Raw genomic sequence first — 23224 nt, 5'->3', positions numbered from 1 at the left:
TATAGAAAAATAACAAAAACTATTTGCTTAAGTATCTCTATGGCAGCCAGTCTGAGCATGTTGAGCATGCATATTTCTTTTTTTTTTTTTTACGTTTTTACTTAATCATTACACAGTAAATTGAGGAATGGGTCCCACAGCTTATACCAACTATGGTATTCAGATGATTTGTTCTTCTTATGAATTTTCACGATGTTGTATAAATATTGCAGCTGTAATTCACTTAAACTTAATATAATTAATTTTCTTTAACAACTGTCACCACCAGATGGGGACATACTCCATACATACATACATTAAATTAAAAGTAAGAGCCAGATCACAGGAAAATTCAGCTTTACTCATCACAGGCTAACCTAATTGCAGTGATGACTTTACTGGATTTGTACTTTAGATGTTTATTATAAACATACAAGCATAAAAAATAAAAGACAATTATCACTGATTTCAAGACACACAGGTGCCCTTTATTATAACAAGAAACATTTTTACAGATTGAAAATGAAAAGGGAAAATACATTTGTTGCAAATTATAGCTTTATAAAGACAAAGGAAACATATTGCAGATATTGCATTTTTCACTACAACCTAATGTGGTTTTTAAAAACAGAACTTTTTCCAAACTATACCAGAGTGCATCTCACAAAACATTAAGGTGGACACAACTTGAGAACAAAACCAACAGTTTTCATTTCATTGAAGTGTAACAAAAAAAACCTTTCTATCATACATAAACATTTGCCTCAATGGATTTTTGTGTGTTCCAGAACAGCAAATAAATATCAATTTATAAAACCTCAATATTTATTTATTTTTCCATTTTTATATGAGAAAAACACCACCTAACAATATATTGTGCCTATTTGTATAGAGTTCAAATTTATTTATGCATAAGGGACAATAGGATACAAAATATAAATTCTGTTCTGTTTTACATTTTAGAGGCTGATGATTGGTGTAACACCTATCACAATTGCATGCTTAAGACATAAGATTTCTTGAACAAAATCTTGCTTACAAGGGACACAAGGGGCATATTTACAGAAGGAAGGACACAGCCATAGGCTCAAACTAAGGGAGAGAGAAAATGGAGATTCCTTTTCCCTCTGAACAAAAACATACACTGTGGCCGACAGGCCAGATCTCCAACACCACAGGACTCGCAGATACTCAAGCCTGCCTTAACTGCCAATCTCCAAGATGGCCTTATACTGTACAACATATCACATTCCCACTCCATTTCCACACGAGTGAAATCAAACCAAGAGGCACAACATAATGCTGTTCCACTGATTCAAGAAATTTACATGACTCTAAAGAGTGTAGCTAAGAATCACATGATATTTATGGAAGCTCCCATATCATACAGGACCTGTACATGGCATTCATGTACTGTTAACAGTTTACCATCAGTTGATATTTCAGATGCTTACAAATAACTGAAATAACACTGAAACTTAATATGTGCTCTATAAAAATGCCCCTTAATCACGATTTTCATTATAAACAAGATTATACAAAAATATATATATATAAACATGAGAAACCATATAAAAAAGGCAAAGTCCTTAAGGGAAAATAAATACCCAGTGTGTATGCTGCGACTTCACTCCAGAAAAGAAGTACTAAAAGAAAAGACTTTCTATAAAGGCCATCCACTGCCCTGCTTATGACATAACACCGTGGACCCCACAAATTTCTGAAGGCAGGCAATGCTTATAAATAAGACATTAATAAATAAAAAAATGGATGAAACACAGATGTTGCTGTTAGTATAAAAGCTTATGAAGGTTTTTTAAAATCCTGTTTACAGCGTTGCCCTTTCTCTTTTTCCTCCAAGAGTGCCTTTTTAGACAAAAAAACAAGAACAAAAAAAAAACATATGTACAGCAGCTCAGCTGGGTCTGAAGATTTTTATTTGAACTGTTCAGGTATGTGTGCAATCTGAGACTGCATGCTTGTCGGTGGACTCGAGATGCCCTCTGACCAGTCAGACATGTTGGAATGAGGAGATGAACTGGACCACTGGTCAGGGGAGCCGGGAGAGGGTGTCAGAAAGGGGTGGTCAGGTACTTGGACCTGATGATTTGGGGTGTTGTCAATGGGGCCCGAATAACTGTGCTGGGAGGGTGGGGTGAGGAACTGGGTGCTAGGCATTGACTGGCTGATGGAGGAGGGCATAATCTGGGTCTCCTGAGGCAGGATGGTGCGGATGGGCATGGTGGAGTTGCCTGTGCCCTGCTGGAGCTCTGGAGAACTGAGCTCCCCACTGATGAAGTTTTGGGTGTTGGCTGTGTTTGAGTTCTGGTGCTGCAGCTGGATGCTCTGCTGCTGCTGTTGATGCTGCTGCTGCTGTTGTTGAAGCTGCTGAAGGTTCTGCATCTGCTGCATCTGTTGAGCTTGCTGTTGCAATATGTGCGACTGTGGACCCATTCTGGTGTTCTGGATGCCCTGATATGTCATCATCTGAGTCAGGCTGCTGTTTGGGTGGCCATTATGGAGCGTTGTTGTCATCATCCCGTGCTGGCCTCCCTGGTGAAGACCTCCTTGACCACCAGAGTTGTTTCTCATTGGGTTGTACTGACCTGGTTGGCTCATGTTGCCATGCATCCTGGACAGCCAATCACACTGCCCATTCATGGCGCCCTGGCCACTGGAGACAGTAACGGGTAGGTGGGTAAGACGTGGAGGCATTGGGTCAAACTGCATTCGAGCCAGCTCCTGCTTGCTTGGCATCACCATGTGGTTTACAGCCAGGTGTGGGTCAGACATCCCCTGCAGATGGTTCAGGGATACAGACGGCGACTGCTGGAAAGGTGAGGTCATCATCGGCGGTGAAGCTACATCAGAGACATAGCCATGTGGAGACTCCAGGGAGTCAACTGGAGACAGAACAGCTGAGCTATCCAGGAGGTTCCCAGGCTTCCCATCCTGGGAATTCTTCTTCTTCACCTTCATGTCTTTTCCCTCCTTGCACCCGATGCCTTTGGTGCTGGGCTTGCGTGCCTTTTTGCTCTGGCCTTGACCTTGAGGCTGGGGCTGCTTCATGTTTCCCAGGAAGCCATTAGGCGAGCAAAGAGGGGGTGACAGTGTGGTGCTTAGTGACCCTCCATGCATGGGAGGACTTCGTACCAGGTTGTACTCGTCCATCAGCCGCACAATGTCGTGATGCATTCTCTCTTGTGCAATGTCTCTGGGTAGCCGGTCCATGTGATCAGTTATTTCTCTGTTGGCAAAATGGTCCAGCAAGACCTTGGCAGTCTCATAGCTTCCTTCCCTAGCAGCCAAGAACAGAGGTGTTTCCTCCTGAAGTAAACAGAAAGGAGACAATATATTAAACAGTTTAACAGATGCACAAGGAATGTTCCTTCATTGCAGAAAGGGGGTTATTTCTATACCTTGTTATTTTGCATGTCCTTGTTGGCACCATTTTTGAGTAGCACAATGGCTGCCTCCACGTTATTTACTGCTGCGGCCCAATGTAGGGCTGATTTACCTGCAGAGACAGGAACAGGGTCATTAGATATAAAATTCTTTTTGCACCACATTTAGCACTAAAATGTGAAGATTTCAGGCTTTTGTGAATATCGTAAGTGGCAAAAAACATTGAAACCTTACCAAAATCATCAATTGCATTGACATCAGCATGGCAGTTAATGAGCTCCTCCACCATGCCCTCCACTGCAAGCCTGGCAGCCAAGATCAGGGGTGTAGTGCCATCATGCATGCGGGCATCTAAGTCTGTGGCACGGTTCCTTATCAGAATCTGCAAAGATGTACAACACATTACTCCATTAGATTCCTTTAGAATAATGAATTTTACAGGAAATTTAAAGTATTTTAACTTTGTACTATTAATATTTTTTTAATAGCTATATTTTTCACACAAAATGGTCATCACAATTTTAAGATGAAAAAAAAAAGAAGACTTTAAACGAGCCATGCTCACATTTGCATTTTGGGTTTCCTAATCCAAAAAGAAATAAATAAATGATAAAGAAACCCACCTGGAACACTCCTTGGGCATCAGCTGCCACAGCAGCATGCAGAGGAGTTCTGCCCATGTTGTCTTGTATGTTGGCATCAGCGCTGGCCTCCAGCAGGCGTTTAGCAGCATCAGAGCGGGCATAGCGGGCAGCCAGGTGAAGAGCTGTTTCACCCGTCCGATCAGTCTGGTTGTGGAGGTTAGCACCTTGATAGATGAAGTCATTGATCACATTAGCAGAGGCGTCCTCCTCCTCCTCGCTGTTGCCTGTTTCTAAACCTCCGCCACTGCAGGACGCAATCATCAGGGGTGTGAATCCATCTGCACGGAAGGACCAGAAGAAGCGAATGAAAAAAAAAGGCACTGCATGGTCAGCACAGTACAGTCATATTAACTACTGCAAAACTACAAGAGGGTTCACTTCAAAGCACCTGGCAGATCAAAACAAAGCAACAAACAAATCGAATGTGGATTTGACACTTTTTCCTGGGTTGAATCATCACAGCGCTCTCTTTTTCGATAATAGATTCTGATCAAGGCCCCGGCACAGGAGAAGCTTCAGAAGGAAAGCGAAGCTAGAGGGATAGAGGCCAAGGCTTGCTAAAGCTAGACTACTGCAAAAACGAAGCATTAAAATCTGGCTGTGAGAGGCGGCTCAGTCAGTCGACTTGGATAGGTTTTCTCCTCTTCAAAAGGATAGCAAGCCCCAGATCTCGCAGATTTGGTCGATTCAAGTGCATCGATCCGCAACGGGGGGAAAAGTGTGCTCTCAAGATGTTAAACCTGTTACTTTGATTTTTCATAGCTTTTCTTCAGGGAATTTGCCACTTAGTACAAAGTTAGGTTTTTGCATCTGATGCCTTCATTGGTTTTTGTAATGTAGAATAAAAAAAGAAAAAAAAAAGAAAACAGAGGCCTATTACTGGTCAAATGATTAATCTGATCAGGAATCAGTGTTTTCCCCCAGGCATCTAGCTTCCAGCCAGCTGCTTTGAAGAAGATCCTTTACCCTGAGGACATGGAGCTTTAGCAGCTCCTACATGCGCAATTACACACGCACGCACACACATAAAAAAACACACACATCCTTAGGAAATGTGAAATGTTCGCCCAGAAAAGATATTAATCAATTCACATACACAAGTTTACACAAGAAAAACACACACAGAAAAATGTGTGACTACTAGAAATGTGTGCTCAAAAAGTTCTTTGCCCCTTGATCCATTCAAATATCAGTAATAGCTTTACACTACCGAAGGATTTTCCTCTCCCAGTTCCTTCACCTAGACTTTTCAGTTCTGTATTTCACAAGCAAAAAGAAAAAAGGCAAAAAAAAAAAGACATATACATATACATATATATATCTAGTAGTCTCTGTAATTTAATGGTTTATATAAAGACAACCAAGTCATCCGCAATAAAAATAACCTAAAGATAAGAGGTCCCGCCAATATAAATAATATCTATGGTTCGTAACACACCTGGACCGCGGACATTGACATCCAGGCAGTCATTCTCAATCTCGCCCTGAGGGGGTGTGGGAGCTATAGATGGGATGCGCAGGTCAGCGGCATCCAGGTGCTGCTGCGTCCACTGGCGGTTGTCTGTCTGGTCGTCCGCATCCAACACAGCCTGCTCATCAAACTGTTAAAACGGGGACAGCAGGAGGTCAGACAACTGAAACTGACTTTAAATCGAATTAGAAAAAAACAAAAAAAAGTTTAAAATGTATTATAAAAAGATCATAAAATTATTTTAAACATTTAAAAATACACAAACAATTCTCTCAAAGCCTAGAATTAGATGTCTTATGAAATAGTTGCTCAGACTGTAAAATTGAATAATAATAATAATAATAATCATTATATTTTAGTTATGTCAGAGTTCCTTACCCTAAAGCGTTTCGCATCTGAAGGTTCGTCTTCTCCCCACTCAGTGTGGGTGTCATCCATGAGAGAAATGTCTGAGGTGTTTTTCATTGGCCTGTGATGAAGCAGAAAACCTTTTAAAAATCCTCGTACTCCACTGCTTCAGTCTCATACAAGCCACTCACCATTAATGGTGTAGCGATGCCGAAAAAACAAAAGCATTGATTGATTTCATACCACACCCCTCTGCCCCAACAAGTTAATTAATTCACACGTAAACCTGCTATATCATTATCATTAATGATCCAGAGAAAAATCCCATTTTTCCAAATTTTTACCTAAAGAACTGGCCCGTCACCCAACCCGCAAAGAAACACACACCAAATGACAGCGAGTGCCGAATAAATGTAAACTTACTTTAATCCCACCGAATCCTCTCCAACAGGCTCACGTCTCTTCTTCTTGCTATCTGTGGTCTTGAAGCCCTCGGGAAGCCAGAGCCGCCCGTGTTCATGACGGCGCTTTCGGGCAGCCACCATTCCCAGTCCAAGGAAGGCCAGCATCCCTAAACCGCCCAGTACCAAGTAGATTAGGTAGGAAACCTGTGGCGGCTCGGGTTCCACGCCACCTGGTAGGAAAATGGACATTATGTTCACAGTGGGCTGAGGACAAGATGTGGACCGCTGGACCGGGACACCCAGGATCAGCCTGAGTGTTCGAGCAGAGCTAGTCCGGCTCTCCTTCGCCCCGCGGATCCCACTCCAAAACGCAGCCAGTGTCTGAAATGGACTGACGATCCTCACCGTTTGTAAAGCTAGCTTCTTCTATCTATTCAGTAATAATCAGAATTGCTAACCACTTTTCATCAAAAAAAGAAAAAAAAGGGATGGGGCGTGATAAAAAAAAAAAAGAAAAGGGGGAGAAAAGTACACCACCACCACCTCCTCTCTCTCTTTTCAGCCCAGGGTACCAAGAGACAACTTTACCATTTCTTCTTTAAGAGAAAAAAGGGAGGGGGATTAATGAACTTCAAATTACTGCACGCACTTTAAGCTGTAAAGACGAAGGATTTATTAGGATTTTCGAGATAACAAAGACTCCCAACTTCTAGCACACTCCCGATCAATTTTTCCCCTTCTCTTTTTTTCCACTAACGATTTTGAAATGATAAACTCCCCCAACCTAAACCCTCAGAGATACATTAAGTCCTGGTATTACATTCAGCGAGGTGAAGGTTGCAGCAGCCCCTCACACTGTGGGATGAAGTGCGTGTGCGTGCATGTGTGCGAGTGTGATATCCGTGGACGTATATGTGTACATGTCTGAGAAACAGACAGATACGGTTATGTTATGTGATTTTGGAGGTGGGGGGAGGTTGGATGAGTTGATTTACGGCAATTAACCATTTTGGAGCCTCAAGCCATTGGATTTACACCAAGGGGAGGACTCATTGTTTAGGCCAAGAGATTCACAACTGCATTTGTTCACGGCTGCATAACAAATACACAATCAAAGAGTTGTAAGGTTAGGACCCGACCAGAGGCCACGTCGGATACATTTGCTTCGAGCGTGAGCATGAAAGAGCATGTGTCTAATCCGAGTATGTTCTGTACGTGTGGACACCACGAGGCCTTAAAAAACCCCATCAGTGATTTTTCATGTTTTAGTCCTCATACTACTAATGACATATATTTTACTTTACAAACAATCAAGCTAATTTGTGCGATCCTGTTTTACATTTTAGACTGTCTTCAAGAAACCTTGGGTTTGCACAGAAATGAAAATGATTACCAGTGTGTAAGATACACTAATGTTGTATTTGCATACAACATTTAAGGAGTGTAGTCGATTTTATGTTTTCGTTTATAAAAAGATCCAATTAAAAAAAAAAAAGACTAAACCAACAATTATACATGAACAGAGATAAATGAACATGTTTTTTACATGTTAATCAAGAAGTTTTGAAATTTTAGGAATAAAAATATTTGCCTGGGCTTTGCAGGCTACATCAAATCTATTCAAGTGGAGGTTTGGCCTGATAAAGAAATATGCAGTACAACCTGAGGCCCACTACGTTTTTAATAGGAGTCAATGATGGCTTTGTTTTTTTCTTGTGATTTGTTAACAGTATGGAAAATACACAAAATCAATAGACTTTTCCATTGAGTGTACATTGATTAGAAAAGTTTCATCATACAATATATGAAAATATGAAGCAGCTGCTTTAGATCAAATATCTTTGGTAAAAAGTGTCCAGAATTTGACAAGCTGCAGTCAAAATTTGCTTTTGCTTTATTTTTTTATAGAGAGTTCTATTTTTTGGAAAGCCAAGAATGCATACAGACTTTTTAAGTCATGCAGATACCTATTAAATATACTTACTGTAAACAGCTTCAATGGTGAAAGGTACATCCAGTTTGCCACTGGACTCCAAAGCCCCAAGGAACGCTGCAGCATCACTTGTGCTCTGGAAACACTCGGTGGATTGTTGGAAGCACTGACGGTTGTCCACCTCCAAGTGGACAATTGAACTAGAGAGTGAAGAAAACACAAAGTGACTCCAGACTTTATCATTTTTCTGAATCTAATTAGCTTCCGCAAAGAAATAAAAATCTTCTTAAACCCCCCCAAAAAGAAAAAACTAAATCCAAAAACAAAGATGAGCATATAAAATGACAGATAATGGAAGAAAATGATCTGAACAATTTGCAGGTTAATGACTGAAATATTTTCAGAAATGCCTTCTCACCCTTTGATCTGCAAATGATCCAGCTCCCTCTTTGCTCTCTTGCTGTCACCAGCCAAGTCATACAGGCTCCTCTTGACCACATTCAGCACTTTGCCAGGAACCTCTGACCAAGAGTCCACTGAACGCTTGACGTTGTACTTTTTCAGCTCATGTTCGTTCCCATAATATGGGTAGACCATCATTTCCCCCTTTGTATCCTTCTTGAATACCACATTGGTTCGGAGCACGCGGCTCAGCTCGCGCAGGAAGCCGAAGGAGTTATTGAGGAGGTGTTCAGGGGTGATGTGGACAACCAGGACCAGCTGGCCCACGGCTAGCTTCTCAGGCATGTTGCTGGCACAGTCCAGGCCATCCCACTCGCACTCTGCGTTGTTGCAGCCCTGGTCGCAATGGCCATCGGCGTAGTGATCCTTGCAGTACTGGTCATAGAGAGGGCTGCAAAAAAATTGGATGCAAAGGCCCAATTAAATATCTCTTAATTGCACATATATGCTTAAAAGAAGAAGTATATGACACAGAAACTACCTACAGCTCTACTGGAAAATAATGAACTGTTGTATCAAAGACAGTTTTATCACTGTAGTTCTCTATCCTGTTTGTTCTTCTCAGCATCTAATTAGCAGCACACCAAGCAAGACAAATAGATTTTAAGATATTTAACTGGATATTTTATGAAGCTAAGCTAACTCTTATTTCACTTAAATACACTTACTTGCACTGTCCTTCCAAGTTCTGGCAGTCAAACCCATCATACAGACATCCAGCATTGTCACACTGTGAGTCACACTTCCCATCATTGAAGTATCGCCAGCACTGCAGAGCGGCCGAGCAGTTCTTCCACGGATCGTTGAAATTGAGCGAGCAGTCGCCGTTGTCCCAGCCGCACTCATGGTTGTTACAGGACACATCGCAGTGCTTGTTGTACTTGCGCTCTTCACACTGCGGGATCCCGCAGGGGACGTCCACTGGGGGTGGCGGGATGTTGTGGCCAGACCCTCCCGGGAAGCTGTAATCCAGGATATGGCAGCGGAGGCCGTTGAAGTTAGCTGGGCATTCACAGTGGTAGTACGGCTCCTCTGAGGTGTATTCACACGTGCCGCCGTTGTAACAGGGGTTCGAATAACAGGGACTGTCAGTGGGATATTGGCATTCAGGTCCAGTGAATAATGGAGCACAGAGACACGTGGGACTCTTATGACCGGAGATGCATGTGCCTCCATTGCGACAGTGAAGGCTGCCGCAGGTCTGGGAGTCGTATTCACACGTGGAGCCAGTAAAGCCCTACAGGAAGAATAATATATATGATTTATGCTTATTATATATTAAATAAATTAGACTGATATGAATATAAGCAATCTGTCTTATTCCTGAAAACTAAAATTCAAGCCAATATCAGGCTATCTATGATTAAAGCCAAGAGGGCTAATTTAGATCAAATATTAGTAAAAAAGTATATTTCCCATTATGGAAGCATCACATCGCCTTCTGTATGTCTCTTTTAAAAGTTACAGTCAACATTTAGATAATATTAAGAGGAATTTTTGCTCTTTTATTACAACTTTCTTATGAGTGACAGAGGTCTGTGTATATTTCCGAGAGTGTGTACTCACAGGAGGACATTTGCAGATGAAGCCATGTGGTGTATTACTGGCCACAGCACAGGTGCCTCCATTACGACAAGGTTTGCTCTTACAGCCATCGAACACAGTGTCACAACGCTGACCTACAGAGGTGTCACACACAAAAAGGTTTGTCATTTCATTTTCATTCCTCATTATAATTGTAAGGTTAATGTCACACCAGTACATTTTAGATCAACAAACACTGTATATAAAAGATGTGCAGCAGCAGGGACTGACTCCTGCATCTTGCATCATTGCAATTTGATTTTCACTTGACTTCAGTAAACACTTTCCTGATTAGACTATGGTCTCAGTTGCTACATGCAAATAATATTGAACACAACATGACATTCATTTTGCCTGTTATTTTGTTCTGGCAAGTACTTTTTATTTTAAGCATGGTTTAAGCTTGAATCGCTACCTTATCGTGGTGGAGGGGTTTGTGTGTCCCAGGGATCCCAGGGGCTATGTTGTCTGGGGGCCTTTGCCCCCTGGTAGGGTCTCCCATGGCAAATTGGCCCTGGGTGAGGGACCAGACAAAGAGCGATTCATAAGACCCTTATGAAAAGGACACCGAGGGAACAGTTTACCCTGCCCGGGATAGGGTTACCGGGGCCCCGCCCTGGAGCCAGGCCCGGGGAGGGTGCCCGAGGGCGAGCGTCTGGTGGCCGGGCCTTAGTCCATGGGGTCCGGCCGGGCACAGCCCGAAGAGGAGACATGGGCCCATCCTCCCGCAGGCCCACCACCCGCAGGAGGCGCCATAGGGGTCGGGTGCATTGTGTGCCGGGTGGCGGCCAGGAGCGGCGGCCCTGGCGGACTGACCCCCGGCTGCCAAGACTGGCAATAGGGACATGGAATGTCACCTCTCTGGTGGGGAAGGAGCCTGAGTTAGTGCGTGAGGTTGAGAGGTACCGGCTAGATATAGTCGGGCTCACCTCTACACATGGCTTGGGCTCTGGAACCAGTCTCCTGGAGAGGGGCTGGACTCTGTCTCAGTCTGGAGTTGCCCCTGGTGAGAGGCGGCGGGCTGGGGTGGGTATCCTAATATCCCCTCGGCTTGCTGCCGGTACGTTGGGGTTTTTCCCGGTGGACGAGAGGGTTTGTTCCCTGCGCCTTAGGGTCGGGGAACGGGTCCTGACTGTCATCTGCGCTTATGCGCCGAGTGGCAGTTCAGAGTACCCAGCCTTCTTAGAGTCCCTGGGGGGGTGCTGGAGGGTGCTCCACCTGGAGACTCTGTTGTCCTGCTGGGAGACTTCAATGCTCACGTGGGTAACGACAGCGAGACCTGGAGGGGCATGATTGGGAGGAACGGCCTCCCTGATCTGAACCCGAGCGGTGCTCTGTTATTGGACTTCTGTGCTAACCACAGTTTGGCCATAACGAACACCCTGTTCGAACATAAGAGTGTCCATAAGTGCACGTGGCACCAGGACGCTCTAGGCTGTAGGTCGATGATCGATTGTGTAATCGTATCAGCAGACCTGCGACCATATGTTCTGGACACTTGGGTAAAGAGAGGGGCTGAGCTGTCAACTGATCACCACCTGGTGGTGAGTTGGATCAGGTGGCGGGGGAGGACGCTGGACAGACCTGGTGCACCTAAACGCATAGTGAGGGTGTGCTGGGAACGTCTAGCAGAGGCCCCAGTCCGTGAGATCTTCAACGCACACCTCCAGCAGAGCTTCGACAGCATTCCGAGGGAGACTGGGGACATTGAGTCCGAATGGACCATGTTCAGAGTCTCCATTGCCGAAGCTGCTGCATTGAGCTGCGGCCGCAAGGTGGTGGGTGCCTGCCGTGGTGGTAATCCCCGAACCAAATGGTGGACACCAGAGGTGAAGGGAGCCACCAGGCTGAAGAAGGAGTCCTATCGGGCTTGGTTAGCCTGTGGGACTCCGGAGGCAGCCGACAGGTATCGACAGGCCAAGCGGAATGCGGCTCGGGCAGTGGCTGAAGCAAAAACTCGGGTGTGGGAGGAGTTCGGAGAGGCCATGGAAAAAGACTTTCGGACTGCCTCGAAGAGATTCTGGCAAACCGTCAGACGTCTCAGGAGGGGAAAGCGGTGCTCTACCTGCACTGTGTATAGTGCTGGCGGAGCGCTGCTGAGAAAATTGTCAGGCGGTGGAAGGAATACTTCGAGGACCTCCTTAATCCCACTGACACGTCTTCCGAGGAGGAAGCAGAGTCTGGGGATGAGGGGAATGACCCGCCAATTTCCGGGGGCGAGGTCACTGAGGCAGTTAAACAACTCCTTGGTGGCAGAGCCCCTGGTGTTGATGAGGTCCGCCCCGAGTTCCTGAAGGCTCTGGACGTTGTAGGGCTGTCCTGGTTGACACGCCTCTGCAATGTTGCGTGGAGATCAGGGGCAGTACCTGTGGACTGGCAGACCGGGGTGGTGGTCCCCATCTTTAAGAAAGGGGACCGGAGGGTGTGTTCCAACTACAGGGGGATCACACTCCTCAGCCTCCCTGGGAAAGTCTATGCCAGGGTGCTGGAAAGGAGAGTTCGTCCGTTAGTCGAACCTCGGATACAGGAGGAACAATGCGGTTTTCGTCCTGGTCGCGGAACACTGGACCAGCTCTTTATCCTCTCCAGGATACTTGAGGGTGCATGGGAGTTTGCCCAACCAGTCTACATGTGTTTTGTGGACTTGGAGAAGGCATTCGACCGTGTCCCTCGGGGTGTCCTGTGGGAGGTGTTGCGGGAATATGGGGTGTCTGGCCCATTGCTACGGGCCATTCGATCCCTATACAACCGTTGCAAGAGCTTGGTTCGCATTGCCGGCAATAAGTTGGACTCGTTCCCGGTGGGTGATGGGCTTCGCCAGGGCTGCCCTTTGTCTCCGGTTCTGTTCATAATTTTTATGGACAGGATTTCTAGGCGCAGCCAAGTGGCGGAGGGCTTTCGCTTTGGTGGCCTCAGAATCTCATCTCTGATTTTTGCAGATGATGTGGTTCTGTTGGCTTCATCGGGTGAAGGCCTCCAGCTCGCACTGGAGCGGTTCGCAGCCGAGTGTGAAGCAGCGGGAATGAGGATCAGCACCTCCAAATCTGAGGCCATGGTTCTCAGCCGGAAAAGGGTGGAGTGCCCACTCCGGGTCGGGGATGAGTTCCTGCCACAAGTGGAGGAGTTCAAGTATCTCGGGGTCTTGTTCGCGAGTGATGGGAGAAGGGAGCCGGAGATCGACAGACGGATTGGGGCTGCAGCTGCAGTAATGCGGACGCTGCACCGGTCCGTCGTGGTGAAGAGGGAGCTGAGTGTAAAAGCGAAGCTCTCAATTTACCGGTCGATCTACGTCCCTACCCTCACCTATGGCCACGAGCTGTGGGTAGTGACCGAAAGAACGAGATCGCGGATACAAGCGGCAGAAATGAGCTTCCTCCGAAGGGTGGCTGGCCTCTCCCTTAGAGATAGGGTGAGAAGTTCGGCTATCCGGGAGGGGCTCAGAGTAGAGCTGCTGCTGCTCCACATTGAAAGGAGCCAGCTGAGGTGGTTCGGGCATCTGACAAGGATGCCCCCTGGGCGCCTCCTGGGTGAGGTGTTCCAGGCATGTCCCACCGGGAGGAGGCCCCGGGGCAGACCCAGGACACGCTGGAGAGATATATCTCTCGGCTGGCCTGGGAACGCCTTGGTATTCCCCTGGACAAGCTGGAGGAGGTGGCTGGGGAGAGAGAGGTCTGGGCCTCTTTGCTTAGGCTGCTGCCCCCGCGACCTGGCCCCGGACAAAGCGGATGAAGATTGATGGATGGATGGATGGTTTAAGCTAATCAAAATTAGCAACTCAATTAATAATAGCTCATCTTGTTAACCAAGGCAGCATAATCTGATCATTGCTACTCTCTTGTCCAAAAGTTTGCTTTAAAAAAGATAAATTTGCAATGGTGAAAAGCAGAAACTCAAAGCTTCCATAAACTTTAAACGGCTGATCTCACTTTGGTTATGTCCATCTTTTATATGCTGTGTGTAGTACAAACATGCAAACTGAATGATGAGGGCAGTTTAAACAGTGAGTGCAAAGAAAATACCAGCCAAAAAGGCAGGCTAACATATCCCCCCTCAAACTCTTTAATATACTCTCTAAGCTGTTTACCCGTGTATCCGGTGCGACACTCGCAGCGGTAGTTGTTGGTGAGCTGGATGCAGCTGTGCGTTCCACGCGGGTCACAGGGGTTTGACAGACACTCGTTCACGTCTCCCTCACAGCGCTCCCCAACATATCCCGGAGGGCAGATGCAGTGGTAGCCTCCGACTCCATCCACACACTTGCCTTTGTTGAAGCACTTTGGCTCTTTGGTGACTGGGTCAGTGAAGGGAGTGCAGTCGTCCACATTGATCTCACAGTGAACACCTGAAGATTGCAATGGAAGAGTAAGGGGGAATCAACAATGTTAAGTAATGTGCATTCATTTAAATAAAGAACATGAACAATATATCATTTTGAGAATCACCAAAAGCGGTTATGACTTTAACAAACTGTCAGCAGGTCATTTGCTTTCTATTCTGTCATTTTCCAGTAAATTGCAGATATTAGTGTCCCTTTATAGAGGAAATTTTGGATAAAGGGTATGAAATTAGGTCTGGACTTTGAAAAACAAAAAGATAGACATGTCTACAAAGACATAAAAAAAAACAGTAGTTAAGTTTGAAGAGATACATCAGGGCATGTTGTATGAAGAGTTTTATATAGTAACATTTTAATGTTTCGAGTAAGAAAAGATTTCAGAGATCCAAAAACAGATTTAAAAAGTCCACAAATAAACAGAGAGTCAAAGTGCTCTGCTTTTCCAGTGTAAATGGCTTTAGGTTAAACCAGACCTTGAAACTGACCAAAAATGATTAAAGTCAAGACGTTTAGAACCATTTTTAAATACTGACCTGAATTTGTTTTAAAAAAAAAACTTTTTTAATCTTCAAATTTCCAACAACATGTTGGCTGTTTTAGGAAAACCAACTCTATTGCCACTTTAGACTGACCTAAAACACACACGCTCCCTTCATGTCTGAGAGAAAAATCAATAGAGTACTTGACAAGTAGAGGAAGAGATGGAGCCAAGACGGGAGGTGGAGCTTTTATGCCCGGGGTGCTGTTAAGCCCTAATTAATGAAGCGTGGAGACAAGTAGGAGAGAATGGAGAGGCAGAGAGGTGTGGAGGAGTGTGCGTGGGGTCTGCTGACCTTGGGTTCCCCGGGGACAGGAGCATTTGTAGGTATTGATCAGGTCAATGCAGGTGCCCCCGTTCTGGCACGGCTGGGAGAAACATTCATTGATCTCCACAGAGCAGTTGGTCCCCAAGTATCCTGGCATGCACTGAGGAAGAGAGGGAATAAAAGACGAAAGAGGAATAGAAAGAAGAAGGAAGAGCGGGACAGCGAGAGAAGAGAGGGGAAAGTTAATCGATGTCTGACATGAAACAAAGATGTTTTTTGATTACCTGGCTGTTTTCTGGCCTCCATCCTGCCAAGGCCAGAAGATCCTTTACTCCGGAGAAGATTAACATAACCAAGCTGTTTGTTTTCTATTTATAAGCAAACCTCTTCATTAGGACTGCAGCAGAAAGGATGTCTGCCTTAAACTTAAATTCAATGAACAGCTACAATTACCACTTCTTAGTTGAATGCCTCCGACAGTTAGTTAAAAAGCAGGTTAATATCATATAATATAGAAGATATATTAATGAGTTGTAGCTTTAAGAGTAAAAATATTTCTGCAAAGAAGCACACATCTAGAGTTATACAGTCACCACAAGAAATGTGTTTAACTATAAATGTCTCCAAGTAATGTTTGTTAGAACAACCAAAAGTTGCCATAAAATATAAATAACATACTAAACTTGAAAAAAATGCAGTACATATGTGCCATGGTGCACCAAATTTATGTAAAAAAATAGACACATAAAAACAAATCTGAACATAGATAGCAAAGGGATAAAAACGTTCTCTTCGCAGTTTTTACCTTGCAGGTGTATCCGCCCAGAAAGTCGGTGCAGGTGGCGCCGTTTTGGCACGGGTTCGGTGTGCATTCATCTACCTGCTCCTCACAGTAGCTCCCGGTGTATCCCACCTGACAGTGGCAGTAGTGAACATTTCCTGCGTCCAGACACTGACCCGAGTTATGACAAAGATGCGCAACATCGACTCCTAAATGGATAGCAAAAGATGATGGAAGTGTTGTAATAAAATTCTTTATATTTTGTCAGTAATCGGCAAATAATATATGACGTGATATTCTAAGTTTAACAGGCTAAACATTGTTAAAAAAAACACCTGGCATAACAAGGCTTTTGAAACCTCTCACCTCTCTGTTTGGCTGCCACCTCACAGGAAACACTTGGGACGTCACAATAAAGGCCCGTCCATCCAGTCTCACACCCACAGCTGTATGTGGTGTCTGTCTGCCAGCAAGTTCCCCCGTTTTTACAAGGAGACGAGTCACACCAACGAACCAGGTTCTGAAAAGCATAATAAAAGTAACAGATGTTGACTGTGCGGTGTTAATGCAGTATGCATATGTTATTTATCAATTCAATATGCCAGACAGATGTAATTTGCTCATTTTACGGTTAAAACGCAGGGAGCCTTGAAGACAATCAGAATAACTTTGTTCTACTAGCTCCTCCTACCTGACAGTTTAGTCCTGTGTAACCGTGTGGGCAGGTGCATTTGTAAGTCCCATAGCTGTCCTGGCAGGTACCGCCATTCAGGCAGGGTTTGGAGTCACACTCATTGATATCATGTTGACAGTAGCTCCCGGTGAAGCCTGGTGGGCATAAACATGTGAAGGCATTGATGCCATCCACACAGGTGCCACCGTTGAAGCAGGAGCTGTAGGGAAAAAAATAACAGACGTCAGCGCATCAAATTAGGGTTAAAATATTCTACAGCTTTTTAGGGAAATGAGAGTAAATCAATACAGCTCTCATTATATGAGCTGCAGGCAAATTTATATCTGATTCACAGAAAGTTCACCCAGAACAAACATTTTTGTTGCTGCATTGCTCTACTTCAATTTCACACTTTTCCCCACACATTTTTTTCACACATTTTAAAACTGACTGAATAGAGCAGAACTAATGCTTCGGCCATTTTTGCAAAAAAACATTAGAGCTACACATAAATTTAATGTAAAAGCAAACTACTATGTTGAAACCTACTGTTGTATATCAATATTTCACCAGAGGGGGCAGTAGTGGACAAGAAAACAAAGATTACAACTCCAAAGCGCAGAAAGTGAACCTGCTGATCTTGAAGAGATTACTCACAATGACACAGTGGCAATGTCTGTGGGGTTTAAATCAAGCAAACAAAACCTTCTGTGAGCTCTGTACCTCTCAGTGCAGTCAGGAGTGTTATTTTCACAATGAATGCCACTGAAGCCGAGCGGGCAGGTGCAGGTGTAGCTGTTGACACAGTCAGTGCAGTTGGCTCCGTTCTTACAGGGGTTGCTCTCACACTCGTTGATGTCCTCCTCGCACCTTGTTCCGCGAAAGCCGGCCGGGCAGGTGCACAGGAAGCCGTTCACCTCGTCATTACAGAGCCCTCCGTTGCTACAGGGGTCTGCAGGTGGAAGCATTAGACTCAACTTTATGTTCTTATTGTGCTGCTTGTGTGCACTTTCATCAATGGACACGAAGAGGAAACACATAAAGGGAGAAGGACTGATGAACTTACTGGGCTTGCAGTCGTCAATGTTGTTTTCGCAGTTGCGTCCGGTAAAGCCCGGTTTGCAGCTGCAGTGGTAACTGCCCAAAGTGTTCTGGCAGGTTGCTCCATTGCGACAGGGATTCTTCACACACTCTTTGATGTCCACCTCGCAGGTTTGACCTAGAAGGGATTAGGAGAGGAAACAGAAAGCAAATATTATATACTTCTTCAAATGCTGGCACAGTAAGTATGAAATTAAGAACATAATCATCTTGATTACAATCCAAGGATCTCTTATTAGAAATGTTTGTATTAAATTAACATTTAACATTTACATGTGTACTTCTGTTCTCTAAAAAGGCTGCTCTCTGAGTCCTTTTTGACCTTTTCTATGACCTCTTACTCATTCCTGGAAGGTACTCATATATGCAGACATTAATAATTACCTTGCCATCCTTCAGGACAGACACAAGAGAAGTTCAGATAGTCCTCTGATTCCTGACACAGTCCTCCATGCTTGCAGGGTTTGGAGCTACAGGGGGCCATCAGAGTTTCACAGTTCTCTCCTGTAGTGTGCAAACGCAAGAAAGAAATACACCGTTAACTGAATTAAACTCTGTTTAACATTTATCTGTCACTATGTGATACCACGCAGGAGTCATGAACTTGGAGATAACCCAATCCAAATGGACACAGAATCATCTTTCAATCAATGCTATCAGAAGATTTTAGCCAGGTTCTGTCAGTATTTGAGGCCTGTGGAGATATTTCCCTATCTGTTTCCATAACATACTGCTAATACAGGAAGTCGGCTCCAGTTTCCGGCCATTGTGAAGCCATTTGCTGTTCTGTGAGACAGGAAGCAGGCAAACAGGAAATGTGTCAAGCAACCCGTTCCCACCCCAAGCCAAGCAAGAGTCTTTTAGTATTCAAAGCGCTGTGGATTTTTCCAAAAAAATATACAAGACAAATATAAGAACAATTTGCCCTTAAACTTCCCATGGTTATGTGTTTGATTAAATACTAAGCCAGATGACATTAAAATGACATTAAAATGTTTCCCAGCTCCCATCACGGATGCTTGTGGATCACAGAGGAGCACAGTGAGTCAGAGGTTTGGTGTCTTTGAGCCCTGAGGAAGTCTTGCTGCTGAACTTTACTCAAGAGCTATTTCATCCGCCACACATTTTCCTCTTTGCCCAACAGCCGGTGGAAACTGTCTCCCACAGCAAGGAAATGCCAGAACGCCAGGCCAACACATGGGTGTATCAAATATTTTCAATAATATTTTCATACCCGTGTAAGGCAGGATACAGTTGCACTTGTACCCTGCAACGTCGTCAATGCAGGTCCCCTGGTTAAGGCAGGGATTGGAGGCACATTCGTTGATGTTGTTCTGGCAATTTGGTCCTGCATGCAATAAATTAAACACATTTCAGTTCAAGTGGTGGTTAGCAGTGAAACTGTACGGTTCGAATGACACTAAACGAAGCTCATCGACACATGCTAACAAATACTGACCAGTGAAGCCCATGCGACAGGTGCAGACGTATCCGCTGGTCATGTCCTTGCAGGTGCCTCCGTTCATACACGGGTTGGATTCACACTCATTGTTGTTGATGTCGCAGTTTTTGCCGCTCCAGCCAGAGTCACACAGGCATTTATAGCTGACGAGGAGTAAAAGACAAACATCATCGATAAAGGAAAAAATTTCTTGTTGGAAATCTGGGGAAACTTGTTTATTGTCACTGCCCTGCCCCTGAAAAATGTTTATAGACCGCCTCACCCATTTATCTTGTCCTCGCAGTGACCATGGATGCAGGGATTGCTGAGGCACTCATTGACTTGGGAGAAACAGGTGGTGTCATGGTAACCATCTGGACACTGGCAGGTGAAGCTGTTGATGCCGTCGATACAGGTGCCGCCGTTGTGACAGGGGTTGCTCGCGCACTCGTTGATGTTTATGTTGCACATGGCACCTAAACAGATATTTCGCTTTACTTCCTGACATCATGAGTCTCCATGAGTTTATAAACAGTGAAAGGATGGGTGCTGAAATCACTGCAATCATTTTTACACTCCAACAGTTTTGATGTATTACATGAAAACGCTGAACAGCTGCACACAAAGCCTCCACACAATCAAGTCTATATATCAACACAGCGAATGTATCAATTTCCAGAAACATACGGCTTTAAAGGCGGCCTTTGTCGGCGACTTGAAGCGTTGATGCCATTCAGGCCCGTGTCATGCGTAGCATAAAGGCAGCCCATTTAGCTTTAAAGCAGGGACCGGCTTCCAAGCTTTTAAAAGCTCAACTTTCAGGAATCTTTCAGGGAATCTTTTCTCCTGCTCAAATCCCCACTGGCCCTGTGTGCCAGAGTGTGTGTGTGTCCTCTCTTTGTGCGGGAGGGCAGCTTGCTTGTCCGAACAGCAGCAGGTTGGGGACAGGGTGGAGCTGGAAAGTGACACCGGTCGAGCCTCAGAGGAGCGTGCGCACTCGCTCGCCATCTGTCACCCTCCCCATCAGGACCTTTGAATCCTCTGATGCTGCACCTTAAGCACTCGTTTGCCCACTTTTTACTTCAGACAGATGTTATGTTTAACCTGGCTATATATTTGGAAAAGATGGGCTTTTCCAGTGCATTAGTTTGTGGCAGTAAACCAAAGATCATGCAATTCCACTTTATCTATTTGAACAACAAATATCCTAACATCAATCTTCACTAGATTTAATCTATTTGAAATTAATTTTTTTGGAAAACTAAAAAAAATCCTCTATCTGGAATGATCCAAGAGTTTTTATGTTCCTTCAAACACAAAATGTGTAATATATCAGAAAAATGTGGTAAAATCAAAGAATTTTCAGGAAACTGCATATTTTGAAAGATGTTGTGAAAATGTGATTATTCATTTCCACTAATCTAGCAAGCCATTATCTGGAAAATCTAACCTCATTCAGAATTTAGGCTGAAACCTGTTAGTTTAGGTTAAATCTGTTTTCTAGGTTTTCCTGCCAGATCAGGGAAAAATAGAAAACTTATACTATCACAATTTCCCTCAGTATCACCATCTCCCTCCCATTCTCCTGGGAGGATTTTGGGTTATCACCTTTGCACTTGTTACACAGCAAATTTCCTAGTGTAACATAATCAGCCTCAAAGTCTCTTTTAGAGTTATTAAAACAGTCAAAGTAAAAACGAGTAGGCTAGCCCATATAGAGCCCAGAGCAGTTTTACTCATGCAGGGTCCCCAGGAGGGTTTTCTGCAATCAATCCATAGTGGGTCCCCGATGGTATTAGGACAGCTAGTGCTTAATATCTATGGGGAGTTGAGATGTTTCTGATTTTTGCCATTTACAGAGATATCTCAGAAACTGACTGTCAATAAATGCACATTTCTTCTGGATGTTATCCATATCTGTGACAGATGCTATGATACAAAGGCATCTTGTATCATATCTACCTTGGATCGTATTTACTGCAGTGACTACAATTGTATGAAAATACAAACAAGAGCCTACATGTTAACATCAGAGTACTGAAGCTAATGTCTAAGGCTCATACTGCTTGATTTGCAGTATTTGTTTTCTTTCTTTAAATCTGATGTTTTAACATGCAGTCAACAATCAAACTCTAAGATTCATTAGAGTTATTTCAAAACTACTGTGTTCCTTCTTGCAACCATGATCTGAATCACAACTTCCTGTTTCCTGTTTCCTATATTGAAATCAATAGAACTATGAACTCCAGTTTACCAGTGTAGCCAGGTTCACAGGCGCACTCGTAGCCATTGATCTTGTCATTGCAGGTCCCGTAATCACAGGGATTGCTCTTGCAGTCATCGATGTTGGTTTCACAGTTGATTCCTGGAAGAAAGTTGTTTTTTAGATTAAAAAAAAAATACTGGTGCCCAACATTTATGGTATAAATGTGAAAATCCTAGGTGACTTCCTTCTTGAGTTTTTGCATTCACAAGATTTTTAGAAAACTTGACCTTAAGATTCAGGTCACTGAGATTCAAACTCATCCAAGATTTTTAGTAGATGCAGCTGTGCTATCAATCCTACGTTGCCTTGTTTTCACGTTATTGCATTCACAAACTTGAGTGTCCATGCTGCCAGTGGAGTGACAACAATATCTCATCAGCCTTTTTATGGCTGAGGGGTAAAATGTTACGCTTGTATCTCCTGTGTGTGATCCTTACCTGTTGTTCCCTTGGGACAGACGCAGATATAGCTGTTCTCCCTGTCCTGGCAGGTGCCTCCGTACCTGCACGGCTGGCTCAGACACTCATTGATGTTGGTCTCACAAAGCCGACCGGTGAACCCGGGCTTGCACTGGCAGCTGAACGAGGCCAGGCCATCAATGCAGGAGCCATAGTGGCAAGGGTCGGAGTAACATTCGTTTATGTCTGTCTCACAGTGCTTCCCAGTGTAACCTAGGAAAAAGAGTTGATGTCTGTTTTAACTGACACATTAATTTGTGAAATGTTGTTATATTTTAAAGGTCTTGGCTCCTTTTACAATTATTATAATTTATGTTAAGCGTGAATACCTTCAGTGCACTCGCAGGTATATTTGTTGGGTCCATCTGTGCATTTGGCGCCATTTTTGCACGGCGTGCTGGCACACTCATCAATGTCTATCTGGCAGAGGTTCCCACTGAAGCCTGGAAAAACAACAAAAAGCTGTTATTGTGCGCATGTGTGTGTGTGAATGAGTGCGTGTGTGTGTACAGACATCTCATTTTAAACCAGCCACACTCATAATCCTGAGCCTATGTTATAAGAGCTCTTAGCGAATCAGAAATCTGCATGTTAATTAACAACTGTGAAGCACTACGAGCTCCCCATTTTCTCCTTTCACTTCTTTTCAGAGCAGAGGCAAAGGGAGAGGAGCTAGTGGGGGAATCGGTTCATTTAAAATAGGGGAGGGAGGGAGAGAGGGAGAGAAATGAGGAAAGAATGAAAGTTAGGAGGCCTCCTGACCAAGGGGTGAAAGACAAAGGCCCTCCTGTCTGCTCAAAGCAGCACCAAACTGAGCCTGTTGCCTTCTTTGTCCCCCAAAACCTTTCCATCACAATGCATATTCTCCTGTCTTACTTTCACCCCTTCCCCACTACCCCCTCTACTCCCTGCCCGCCTCCAAAAAGAGCTAGCTTGACCTTTGAACCTCCGGTATTCAAAGTGTTGTTCATTCAAAATCAACCAGTAGGCTTTCTTGTTTTTCCTGGACTTATTCTCAGATATTTCCTCCTCGTCTCCTGTTTGTCACAGCTCAAAGACTAATAGGGTGTTCTCTGATGAAGAGATAAAAAGTTCTACTTCCCTCCCACCCCATCACCACAACATCACAGGA

The 23224-nt window shown here is 44.4% G+C and overlaps 1 protein-coding gene across 1 annotated transcript in view; it reads right to left on the bottom strand.

Annotated features, from left to right (window-relative positions):
- Positions 1 to 435: 435 nt before the first annotated feature.
- Positions 436 to 23224, bottom strand: part of notch1b (notch receptor 1b) — a 43275-nt gene continuing 20486 nt past the window's right edge. Inside the window, exons 10-34 of the mRNA XM_085426228.1 lie at positions 22422 to 22535; positions 22072 to 22305; positions 21623 to 21733; positions 19652 to 19844; positions 19387 to 19532; positions 19162 to 19275; positions 18312 to 18431; positions 17893 to 18045; positions 17550 to 17778; positions 16845 to 17046; positions 16520 to 16673; positions 16178 to 16362; positions 15400 to 15532; positions 14315 to 14572; positions 10213 to 10325; positions 9315 to 9883; positions 8603 to 9037; positions 8236 to 8384; positions 6271 to 6481; positions 5878 to 5968; positions 5467 to 5629; positions 4008 to 4306; positions 3619 to 3766; positions 3399 to 3496; positions 436 to 3306 (exon numbers count right to left, since the gene is read on the bottom strand). Of these exons, the coding sequence (XP_085282354.1) occupies positions 1915 to 3306; positions 3399 to 3496; positions 3619 to 3766; positions 4008 to 4306; positions 5467 to 5629; positions 5878 to 5968; positions 6271 to 6481; positions 8236 to 8384; positions 8603 to 9037; positions 9315 to 9883; positions 10213 to 10325; positions 14315 to 14572; positions 15400 to 15532; positions 16178 to 16362; positions 16520 to 16673; positions 16845 to 17046; positions 17550 to 17778; positions 17893 to 18045; positions 18312 to 18431; positions 19162 to 19275; positions 19387 to 19532; positions 19652 to 19844; positions 21623 to 21733; positions 22072 to 22305; positions 22422 to 22535 (6014 nt within the window). The 3' untranslated portion in view covers positions 436 to 1914. The remainder of the gene's footprint in view (positions 3307 to 3398; positions 3497 to 3618; positions 3767 to 4007; positions 4307 to 5466; positions 5630 to 5877; positions 5969 to 6270; positions 6482 to 8235; positions 8385 to 8602; positions 9038 to 9314; positions 9884 to 10212; positions 10326 to 14314; positions 14573 to 15399; positions 15533 to 16177; positions 16363 to 16519; positions 16674 to 16844; positions 17047 to 17549; positions 17779 to 17892; positions 18046 to 18311; positions 18432 to 19161; positions 19276 to 19386; positions 19533 to 19651; positions 19845 to 21622; positions 21734 to 22071; positions 22306 to 22421; positions 22536 to 23224) is intronic.

Source organism: Rhamphochromis longiceps, linkage group LG12 (assembly GCF_057381845.1).
Source record: "Rhamphochromis longiceps isolate RC_006_pf linkage group LG12, R_longiceps_female_GT1.1, whole genome shotgun sequence".
Lineage (NCBI taxonomy): Eukaryota > Metazoa > Chordata > Actinopteri > Cichliformes > Cichlidae > Rhamphochromis > Rhamphochromis longiceps.
The sequence above is the reverse complement of the archived record's forward strand: the minus strand, read 5'-3'. Positions and strand labels throughout refer to the sequence as shown.